The 11,437-nt window shown below is 34.5% G+C and overlaps 1 protein-coding gene across 1 annotated transcript; it reads right to left on the reverse strand.

Moving 5' to 3' along the window:
* Positions 1–424: 424 nt before the first annotated feature.
* LOC110030775 lies at positions 425–6,971 on the reverse strand. The gene is given in 5 exon segments (XM_020733687.1): positions 425–846; positions 848–921; positions 1,941–2,222; positions 3,222–3,335; positions 6,536–6,971. Coding segments are annotated over 5 exon segments (972 nt in total). The 5' UTR covers positions 6,902–6,971; the 3' UTR covers positions 425–710.
* Positions 6,972–11,437: the final 4,466 nt, after the last annotated feature.

Here is an 11,437-nt window from a genome sequence, read left to right on the forward strand (position 1 = left end):
ACCATTATGTGAAGGGAGAGCTACTATGATTATGCCTATTCATCTGCATAGTGGTAAGATGCCAATCATGAAACTCGAAAAGAAATGAGTTCTATTTATTATTATATATATATTTTTTATCATTCTTTAAACCTAAATCTACTTCTAGTAATGCCCATTTTAAACATAATCATAGTCAGAAAAGTCCAAGAAAGCCTACTAGTACCAACATATACTAAAAGGATTTAATAAGCATAAAGCCAATAAAATGCATTGTGAATAGTTGAAATAGTTAATTTGAGACCATAAACAACCAAAACAAGATGAGCATCTAAGCATCTATACTAGGAACCCACCACATAATTTGTTCTCCAAGAACAGAGAGTTCATAATCAACTTTGAGGGATAACTTGACAAGAACATACACATACTTAATAAGCCTAAGTTAATACAGCAAATAAATTTCAGCTCGATTATATTAGTGTACAAACAATCACCACATTGGTTTGTCTAAAGTTCACACTAACATATTTGACAGAAAGAGTTGAGATCCTAGAAATGATTGCACGGAACATTTTCGTATCAGTTAAAAGAAACTACTGACAGCCATGATACTGCTATATGCATTTACCTTGTTCAGAAAGTTCGGTGGAGATTTGTGAAAAAGGTAAAACTAATTGCTTTTTTTGATCTCGCGCGCAATCTGCAACATTCGAACCACAAAGGAATTGTCAGCGGGAATCCCTAAAGGTAGAGGAAATGCCACCAGAAGCTGCAGGTGACGGCGAAGAAGCTGCAAAATGGGCAGCTGATACAGAAACCGAAGGAAGGTTCATTGAATGCGCTTGCTGAACAGTAGGAACAAAGCCGGCTAACCATTGAGGTAGCCATTAATGAGCTTGATGTAGCCGGAAGAGGCGCACTTCCACGAGGCACATGAACCTGCATTCCGTTGAATGAATGTCAGCATATATTTGAATCTTACAAATGATATATTTTGAATCGGTTTCTCGAGCAAAAGTGCAGATTAAAAGAAAGGGAAATTTACGTACAAAGCACACATTTCTTATGTATTTACATGTCTCGCACCTAAACAAACTTTCATATCTACATACATAGCAATTGGATGCTTTAAACCTATGCATTAAAAGGTGTATTTCACTTTTAAAAAGTGGAAAAAAAAAGCTATTTTTGATGTGATATTCAAAATTTGAGAATTGTGAGTGAAAATATGAAAGTTTACGTGTAACACAAGTAAATACATAAGAATGGTGTGGTATGTATGCAAATGCCCCAAGATAATGGAATCTACTTGTCATTTTCAAACGTTTATTCTCCAGCCATGTAAACATGACATTCAGTATATTTTGTCGACCCATAATATGCTGCTGAGAAGTGGGAACAAATGAGAATGAAGTGAAATAATACCAATTTCACACGACTCCGCATGCCTAGCTTTAATATATCGAAGTTGTCTACAAAAATAGGAAAGGAAGAGTACAAAGTATACTTGAAAATCTCAAGATTATCCTCATATTCTTATATATCAAGGAAAATCCAAGTGTTCCTCGCCATTCATTTGGTATCCTCAAAACTTTAAAATTCCATTAACAAAATTTATTAACCAAGTTATTCTAATATCTATTATAAATTTCCAACCTTAATAGATATCTCTCATGAATCTTAACTTTAAAGTAATTATATAATTCAATTAAACTATAAAAATAGAACCCTAAACTAAAGTGAAGTTACAAAGCAAAGTATAGAACAAATACCAAATAAATAAGTCTATTAAAGGATGTGAACTGTCATAAAAAAAGATGATAATTAGAGAACATTGAATTAAAAATCATTTAACAAGGAATAAAATTATAACATTGCTTGGATAAAAAGTCTAATTTCAATAAAAACTCATTTAAAGTAGAAGATGTAGCTCATTGTCTTATTCCACAAGCAATTACCGTGTTATGCTGGAAAGAGCCATGTGAAGTACGGCCGATGGATGTTGCAGAAGGAGAAGCAGCAAGCACAGGAGGCCACTGTCGTGTTTGAATGTTACAATTGACGGCAGCATCCGATTCTCCTCCTACGTCACCACCAAAGTTCACCGCCACACTAACTTTAGGTGGATTTCTTGCAGCAGAACTCATGTCAACTGAAGCTTCTGCCTGTAGAGGAACAGATGAACGTGCAGGAGCCGATTGAATGCTCCTCCGTTTGATTTCCTCTTCAGCATTCAAAATCTAATCAGAAAGCTACAATCACTGCCAAATATCTTTCTTTTCTGTAAAATGAAGTCTAGCACTGGAGTTTTAAGGATAATAAATTTTTCAAATAAGAAAATAGCAGTATACGCTCAGGTTTCACAATTTGTACCACTTATCTTTCCAGGATAGATTTTTCCAAGTACTACTTAGAATTTGATTAAAATATTTTTTTCTTGCACGCAACATCATCGTGAGCCATCTTACATGGGCACTACAAACCTAAAATTGTCTTTGGATTTTTTTTTTTTAATTACACATATCATTGTTATGGTATAGAATTTTGATGCATTTTGGTTATTTATGAGGGTCCAAGATCTTAAATTACTTGATATGACTAATTCCAACGTGAAGCGAAAGGATTCATCATTAAAGACCTACATGCTTATTAAGAAGGGAAGAACAATTTGAAATTGGAGCGTGACGGAAAATACCAAAGGACTAGATGCTTAAATCATATTCCCATCTAGGAAAACTAAAAACACTCAATAGATATGACACTCATAATTATTTTAAATACGAAAACTATGACATGAAAACGAAAAAACAAAATGCTGCATAAAAATAATCTTAATTTATTAGAATTAAATGAAAATATGACCCTCAATAGGATACGATGCAGAAAAAGGATTCATGTAGCCAACCCCACTTAGTGGGATAAAGGCTTGTTGTTATTTTTGTTGTTTGAATAATTAAATACTATAATATACATATAATATATGTAAATATGATATACAAGTTACGAATGATCTACACAATAAAAGCATCACTTTTCATTGCACTCAGTACCTTGAAGCTAATAAGAACTATTATGCATTGTATTGTACTTTGCGTTTTAGTAGTTTTATATATTTTGAAAAGCTTTGAAAAGACAATAAAGGGAATAAAATACTATGCCTAGAGATAAGCTTGAAAGCATGCTTAATCTGATGAACAACCCCGAATATAAAAATTATTCTCAACAGAACTAAAATTTACCTGCTTCAACATCTGCACAAGATAATGCTTTTTCTCATTTAGAACGTGCAACTTTTGCTCCAAATCACTTTTCCTCTCTTGTATTTCATGAGTTGAATCTAACTTGCAGTTTAACTGCAATAGAACAAAAGTATCAAAATTAATGAGTACATATAGATGAATAAAACCACTTGCCATGTGAAACATCAAGTTGCTACGACAAATAAGTACAGACTAATTCTAATTGAGTAAAAAAACAGTAGAAGTTAAACTAGTTCCAGAAGATAGCTTCTTTCAAGTAAAACAATGGATAACAATAAAAAAATCAATTACATATAATTTTCAGAATTAAAGTTGGAAGATTGAAAAGGAAGTATCATGAATTTTATGTTATAGAGGATAAAATAAAGGCTTAAAAATAAGGTAAATAAAATTTAAATCAGGCCCATGATATTATATAATTAGAAATGTTAGGCGTTAGCAAATTTATTGATATCTTATTTAACTGTGAATAAAAAAGGTGATATTAAGATGCATGTGTGATAAAACTAAAAATATAAATGCATGAATGATTATATGAGAGAAATGTTGGATTTATATATATCGAGATGATGTCATTGAAAATAGACTTGAGTGGTTTGGAAATATACAATGAAGGAATAAAAGCATCAACCAGATTGAGTTGATAAAATTAGTATCAGAGGACCAATAAACAAGGAAAGTAGATAGACATATGATTACATAAATTGAAGTTGTTCAAAATGATTTGCAAAGGACATGTTTAGTGCTTCAGACAACATTTAAAAAGCAAAAAAAAAAAGATAAGATAAGGAAAAAAGGATTCAAAATATTCAAAATCTTAACCACAAATAGTTGAGATTAAGCTGACGGTGAAGATAATGATGATGAACAAAGAAATTACTTCCAGAAAAATGAAGTTTATTGCTAAAATTGAATATTTTCTTCTCTATCAATAGTGCCAGCTTTCGGAAAAAATAAACTCAAAATACTTGCATAACAATAAGATATTATCAGTAGCTTTCTAATGTTCTGCTAGAATTTACTGAATAATAGAGACCATTTAATTATCTGATACAAAATAAAATTTAAAATTCACATATTACTTGATTAAAAACTACACATTGCGGCACAATCACAATGCTAAATAGGGCTGTAAAAGAGTCGAGCTTGAGCAAGCTTAGGCTTGGCTCATGTTCGTCCCGTTCGAAATTTCTCGTGTTCAAAATTGGTTGGTGTTCTAAATTTTCATGTGAACAATGTGTTTGTGTTCGGCTCGACTTAAATATTCTTGTTCGTGTTCAGTTTGAAATTGACTCGTTAAAATTAATTGGAAAAAGTAGATGTAGAGTGTTGGATTCAAATTTGGACCAAATCTATGCAAAAGAAGGCACATAACCACAATGTCACACGAGTTGTTATGATTTAAACTTAGATATAAATATAAATAATATATGTGTAATATATCATTATATAAATAATTATATGATTTTTTTTAAAAAAACTAAAACGAGCTAAACAGGAATAAGCAAAGAGTTGTTTGTGTTTGACATGTTTATAATTTGAGCTTAAAAAATTGTTTGTGTTCCGCTCGTTTACTTAATGAATGAGCTGAACACGAGCTGTTTGCGAACAACAAGTTTTCTTAACAACCTAATGCTAAGTACGTAAAAAGTTAAATGCAAAAGATTCAATATTAACTGCTTAGTAGGATGATGTAAATAAGAAAAAAGGTACTAAGAATTTCACTAATACATTATAAACGCTGAATTTACTACTTTATTGCCTTTCCTGTTAGGTAAAAGAGTCCCAAGCTGAAATGCATACTCTTCAAATGGGTTAATGTGCATAATTCTACCCTCATATAAATGCTTCCTTGCCCTTTCTTTTCCTTTCTTGACATCACATGCCCGCTCTGGTTTTTCATGATAGCATTTAGAAATGGAGATCCAAAGAGAAGGGAGTGACAAATCATGAAAGGTTAGTCTATTTTAATGATGTCAAATACAAACGTAATTGATTGCACAAGGCATGACAAATCATTGAATAACTGGCTTTACATGGAAAAGTAAACATAAAGATTAGTTTCTGATGCCAACAGCAACAGCTTACATTGTTTGTTATTACACTAACCTAGAAGTTAAATGCCATAGAAAAAGAGGAACAATAATGGATATATAATCCATTAATGACAAGTTTTCAAAAATTAAATAAAAAAAGCAAGTAGATAGTCACTGCTGTAGACCATACATCCAATCATACAAGATTGATTCCTTGCAATAATATAATGGTTTGATGCGGCTTCTTGATTAAAGTAAGATTTTAAGCTTGAATTCCATGCAAAATCCCATTTGTTCCTAAAACAATGGAGATGACTTTTAGAAAGAAAGTACATTTGGGTCTAAATGACAAGAATAAAGCCACAAAAAATGTCAGAATTTTGCACGCTGATATATTTATGCGTCCCAAATGAAATAAATATATAGGATCTAGCTCACCAGTATGGTATAATCATTAAGCATCCTAGCAACTTACAGAAAGTAAAGAGGGGTGATAAGGAAAACTTGAACGATAACACAGATTGAATTCCTCATGCATGCTTCTTTGTATCAATCTCCGCTTTTTGCAAGAAAAACTGATCCACAACTTGCCCGTATGTCATACCAAATTCTCTGTGTTAGTACCAGCTATATTTTTGTTAGTACAAGCTATGTTTCTATGAAATTAGTTTTCATAAAAAAACATCTCCAAGGGGTTGTTTGGCTACAAGTAGGATTTGCCTCTAAGTAAGGTATATCAAATCATAGTAATCTAGATTTAGTAAAGCTTGAGATGGTTAAAGCCATTGAACTAATTGGCATGACAGTTTTTACATTTTTCTAGAACGTGATAAATAGTTTGACTATTTGTTAGGGATTTAATATGTTGTGAGAAGAAGAAATCCTAAAATTTGTTAAATTTATGAACATTTGAAATTTTATAGTTCTGTTCTGCAAGATTTAAGATAAAGCTTGCTTAAATCCCGCCTAACATAGGATAACAAGTAGCCCAATAAGAGAAACTCTTTTACACCATAGAACAGCATAATACCTATTACCCAGCGCTGCTTTACATTTACAAATTGAACTTAAAAAGCTTAAAAACAAATTAAACGAAACCTCCACCTTAATAAAAATTGCATTGAAGAAAATTAAGTGCAAATTTACAAGACAAGTATAACCAAAAATTAAAATAAAATCAATAAATAAGTTGAAGTAGATAAAAAAGAGAGAATAATTCGGTTTCAACGACCAACCCACGTAATAATAATACCTCACCTCCTCCTTCCCATCGCCATCGTCCATCGAATCAACACGCTCCAAAGCCAGCAGATCCTCAGTGATCGCAACGACGCCCTTGCAATCGTTCAAAGCCGATCCGCTCGGTTCCAAAGAAGAAATGAGGTTGACTGCGACTTCTTGAGGGCATTCGGCCTTGTCCATATCTTCATGGTTCTCATTACTCACTCTAGGGTCAGGTTTAGCGTTAGGGTTTCTGGATGAGAATTGCGCAATGGCTAGGTTTCGTTTGCGGAGAAGTTGACGGAACTGGGGAAGGGAAATTGCTCGCGGCGGCATTGGCCACCGTCGTGGAATGTCAGAGACGCGGTGGAGATTGCCTCGATAGAGGTAGAGCGCCCCCATAGCTCCTCACCTTCTCCCGGAAAAACTCCTTGGCTCTAAAAATTAGTCAAAATTATACTGGGCCTATTTGGTTCGGTATCGTGTATATATATATATATATATATATATATATATAAGCATTTATATGTCTAATTATTAAAATTTGATATTTATATTTATAACATTTTAGTTTTATAAATTTAGACATAAAAGTATGTATTTCATCTCTAAAAAAAATTTAACGCATATATTTTGGTTCTAGCATAAAAAAATTAAATTCTAGATATTCAAATATTATAGCTTAGACATTAGAAATGTTAATATATAATAATTGTGTTGTGTGAATGTAAATGCACATTATTAATATAAAAAGAGAACTTTACTTATAATATTTTGGAGAAATATACAAAAACAATTGACAAAACACTCTCATATATTATTTCTATACATAAGAGGAATAGCATCTCCCCATTCTTACTTCACCTTTCTCCATTATGATAGCCATTGTACCTTTGTTTAAATATCTTTCACCTAGTAGGAACACTTATGATGTTTAAATATCTTCACCTAGTAGGAACACCTAGTAAGATATAATTTTTTTTTTTGTTTCTCAACTAATAAAGTATAAATAGGTACTTTCTTTTACAATGAATAAGTTATTTTGATAGAAATAGAACACAAAACTAGAAAGAGTATCAAATAGTATCTATAGCTACAATCTCTTATTGTTAAAATAAATGCTTGTACTTTGTTCAAACCTTTTTCAAATCATGATTGAATATTGTAAAATATTTTTTCAAAGATTATGCTGTTTGACCTGTCTCAAACATTATTTGATTAGATTTCGAATATAATATATTTTTTGAATAAGATACGATCATATCTCTTAATTTAGTTTTCTCATAGTTTAATCATTAACCTATTTATAAAGTTTAGAGAGACTTGCCCTATCGTATGCCGTCATTTTCTCTGGAAGAGGGCATCTCAACCGAGAGCTGTAAAGCGTTTCAGTTTCGTGGAGGAACATGATGCAAAGCAAATGGGCGAGCAATGAAGTCTCATAGAGTGGTATTTTGAAGGTTTTAGGTGGTAGATTAGTAAATATTATGTTTTAGATGTTTAATTGGTAAATATGAATATTTAACTTATTAATAATTTTAAATAATTGAGATAGTTTGAACAACCCACAATAACATTAAGTTGTTTGACGAACAACCATGAACAGTAGCACAATATGGAAAAATAGTTGCCTGGTAGAGTTGGCTCATCGTGAAAAGTCAGTTGCTCTGTAAATGAAATGGATTACTTTATATCATAATCATTAGCAAATATAGTGGTGCGAGATATACTAGATATCAGTTAATGTATATAGAAATCAAATAGGAGAACGATCGACGAAGCGAAAAATAAAACGAGAAAATTTCACACCATAAAACAGTAACACCACAGCGGAACACAAATTTATGTGGTTCGGCAAATTGCCTATGTCCACGAAGTTGTAGAGGATTTTACTGCTTGAGGAATTTACACCAGTCGATCACTTCAACTTACAACAGGAATCTCTCACTTCGTTGCTCTCTCTTCTTCTCTCTCTGTTCTTCTCTTTCTACACCGAGATATACCGAAGAAGATAAACTTACAAGAGAAATAAACCCAATTTCTCTTCTGGCACAAGCCACCAAGAAGAAGCCTGGGGAGAACAATCTTCTTCTTCTTTCTTCTTCCTTCACTATAAGGAACTACTACTTGTACTTCCTTCCTCTATCCCGAGGAAACCCGAAGAAGAACACAAAGGTTGTGCTAAAACTAAAGGAGAGCCACCTCACCAAAATCATCATTTTCCTCTACTGTTTGCAACTTATATCAAGCGAAGAGATGATTTGCTTCATGGAAACAGGGAAGGCAGAAACAATTTGATCGAGCGGAAGGCGGGAGACTCGATTCTTAGCTAAAATAGGAGCGGGAGCAGTTCACAGTTCTCGTGACACTGGAGGAGATGCGACGCTTCGCGGCAGCGGGATTGGAAGGAGGGAGGCGGGATCGAGATCAGGCTCCAACATAACAAATCTCTCACTTTGAGACCAATACACCTGCTACAACGTCTTCTTCCTCAAACTGATCTCCTCAATTGTCAGCATTGCCCTTTCCTGCAAACATAAATCCTCCACCATGAATCCTTTACCTCTGCAACTCAAAGCCTCTATATTCACTCTAGAAGACCAACTTAAGCTGTGTACAACTTCAGTTTCTCAAGAGTAACACCCTCATTCAACATATCAGTAGGGTTCACATAGCTTTGCACCTCCAAGCTATTTCCTAGATTACTCTTGTCTCTGCTTACAACTCTCACTGCATGGGCAATAGCATGCCTCTGGTGAAATGCCATTTTCAACAAGTCTAGCTCTGTACCTCTTACTGTCATCATGCTCAGTCTTCACCTGGTACACACACTTGTTCTGTAATGCATTCTTCCATAGTGAAAGTTCTGTCAGCTCTCACTTGCTCGAACTTTCATCTTGCAAGATTTTTTCATAGCCATTTCGTTCTCCAACATCTGCCTGTGGACCAATAGGAATGGGTGCCTCATTCCCACTTTCCTCTTCACTTCCATCATCAACAGAACTATGAACTGCCAGCAATATTGAATCCTGTACTTCTTCAGATACCACATTTGCGCTATCATTCTCCATAATATTGGGATTCATGCAGTTCCTCTTTATGAGGCCAACATTGCTACAATTCCAGCAGGTTGCTTTCTTACTAAACTTTGATTTTGATTTCCTTATACTTGAGTTCCTGTCATGGCATCTCCTTCTGAAATCAACATTCAGTGTCGAACTCAAACCTGAGACATTGCCTAAATCTTTCCTGCGCACTTCCTCAGCCAAAATCAAATCACGAATATCATCGTTTTTCAGTTTAGATTTATCCGCAGAACTGCTAACTGCTATCATCATGGCTTCCCAACTATCCGACAATGAATCCAACAAGATCAGTGCACATATCTCATCATCTAAATCAATTTTCATAGACGACAATTGATTTGTGATAGTATTGAAATCATTCGTGTGTTGAGCAAGAGAAATACCTTCCACCATCTTTAAATTGAATAACTTCTTCATCAAGTACACATTGTTATTCGCCGATGGCTTTTCATATATACCTGATAAGGCTGTCATGAGATCTAAAGTAGTCCTTTCCTTGACGATATTGTGTGCAACTGGCCTCGATAGGTTTAATCGAATAACCCCCAAAACTTGTCGATTAAACAAATTCCATTCAGCCTCATCTATCCTTTCAGGTTTTTTCTCCAATAACGGAAGATGAAGTTTCTTCCCATAGAGATAATCCTCTATCTACATCCTCCAATAACCAAAATCTGTGTCATTAAACTTCTCGATCCCTGATGAAATCTTCACTTCATCTGCTGAAATCTTCACTTCATCTGCAACAATCATTCTTCCTCAGATCTGAATCAAAGCTCTAATACCAGTTGTTACGGGATCTAAATATATATACCAGTTGTTGTGGTATATATACATATATATAAATCAAATATGAGAAAGATCGACAAAGCGAAAAATAGAATGAGAAAATTTCACACCACAAAACATTAACATCGCAGCGGAACACACAGATTTACGTTGTTCGACAAATTGCCTACGTCCACGAAGTTGCAGAAGATTTTACAACTTGAGGAATTTACACCAGTCGATCACCTCGACTTACAAGAGAAATCTCTCACTTCGTTGCTCTCTCTTCTTCTCTCTCTGTTCTTCTCTCTCTACACCGAAATACATCGAGATAAACCGAAGAAGCTTACAAGAGAAATAAACTCAATTTCTCTTATGTCAAAAGCCACCAAGAAGATGCATAGGGAGACAAATCTTCTTCTTCTTTCTTCTTTCTTTACGGCAAGGAACTGCTGCTTGCATTTTCTTCCTCTATCCAGAGGAAACTCGAAGAAGAACACAAAAATCTGTGCTAAAACTGAAGGAGAGCCACCTCACCAAAATCATCATCTTCCTATACCATTTGCAACTTATATCAAACGAATAGATGCTTCGCTTCGTGAAAATAGGGAAGGCGAGAACGGTTCGATTGGGAGGCGGGAGACACGATTCTTCGTTAAAATAGGAGCGGGAGCAGTTCGCAGTTTTCGCGACACTGGAAGAGCGCTTCACGACAACGGGATTGGAAAGAAAGAGTCGGGAATCGGGCTATAGCATAACATATAGTCCTGATGTTAACTTGGAACCAGCTTCACTTGAGTGTCTTTCAGTTGAATCTGGATTTCTCATCAGACATGCAACATGACCAAAGAGGGTTTAGGGTTTAGGGTTTAGGGTTAAGGGTTTAGGGTTTTTTAGGGTTTAGGGTTTATAGGGTTTAGGGTTTAGGGTATAGGGTCTAGGGTCTAGGGTCTAGGGTTCAGGGTTAGGGTTCAGGGTTCAGGGTTCAGGGTTGAGGGTTGAGGGTTCAGGGTTGAGGGTTCATAGAGTTGAGGGTTTAGGGTTGAGGGTTTAGGATTGAGGGTTTAGGGTTTAGGGTTTAGGG

This window comes from Phalaenopsis equestris, unplaced genomic scaffold (genome assembly GCF_001263595.1).
Source record: "Phalaenopsis equestris unplaced genomic scaffold, ASM126359v1 Scaffold000761, whole genome shotgun sequence".
Taxonomy (NCBI): Eukaryota; Viridiplantae; Streptophyta; class Magnoliopsida; order Asparagales; family Orchidaceae; genus Phalaenopsis; species Phalaenopsis equestris.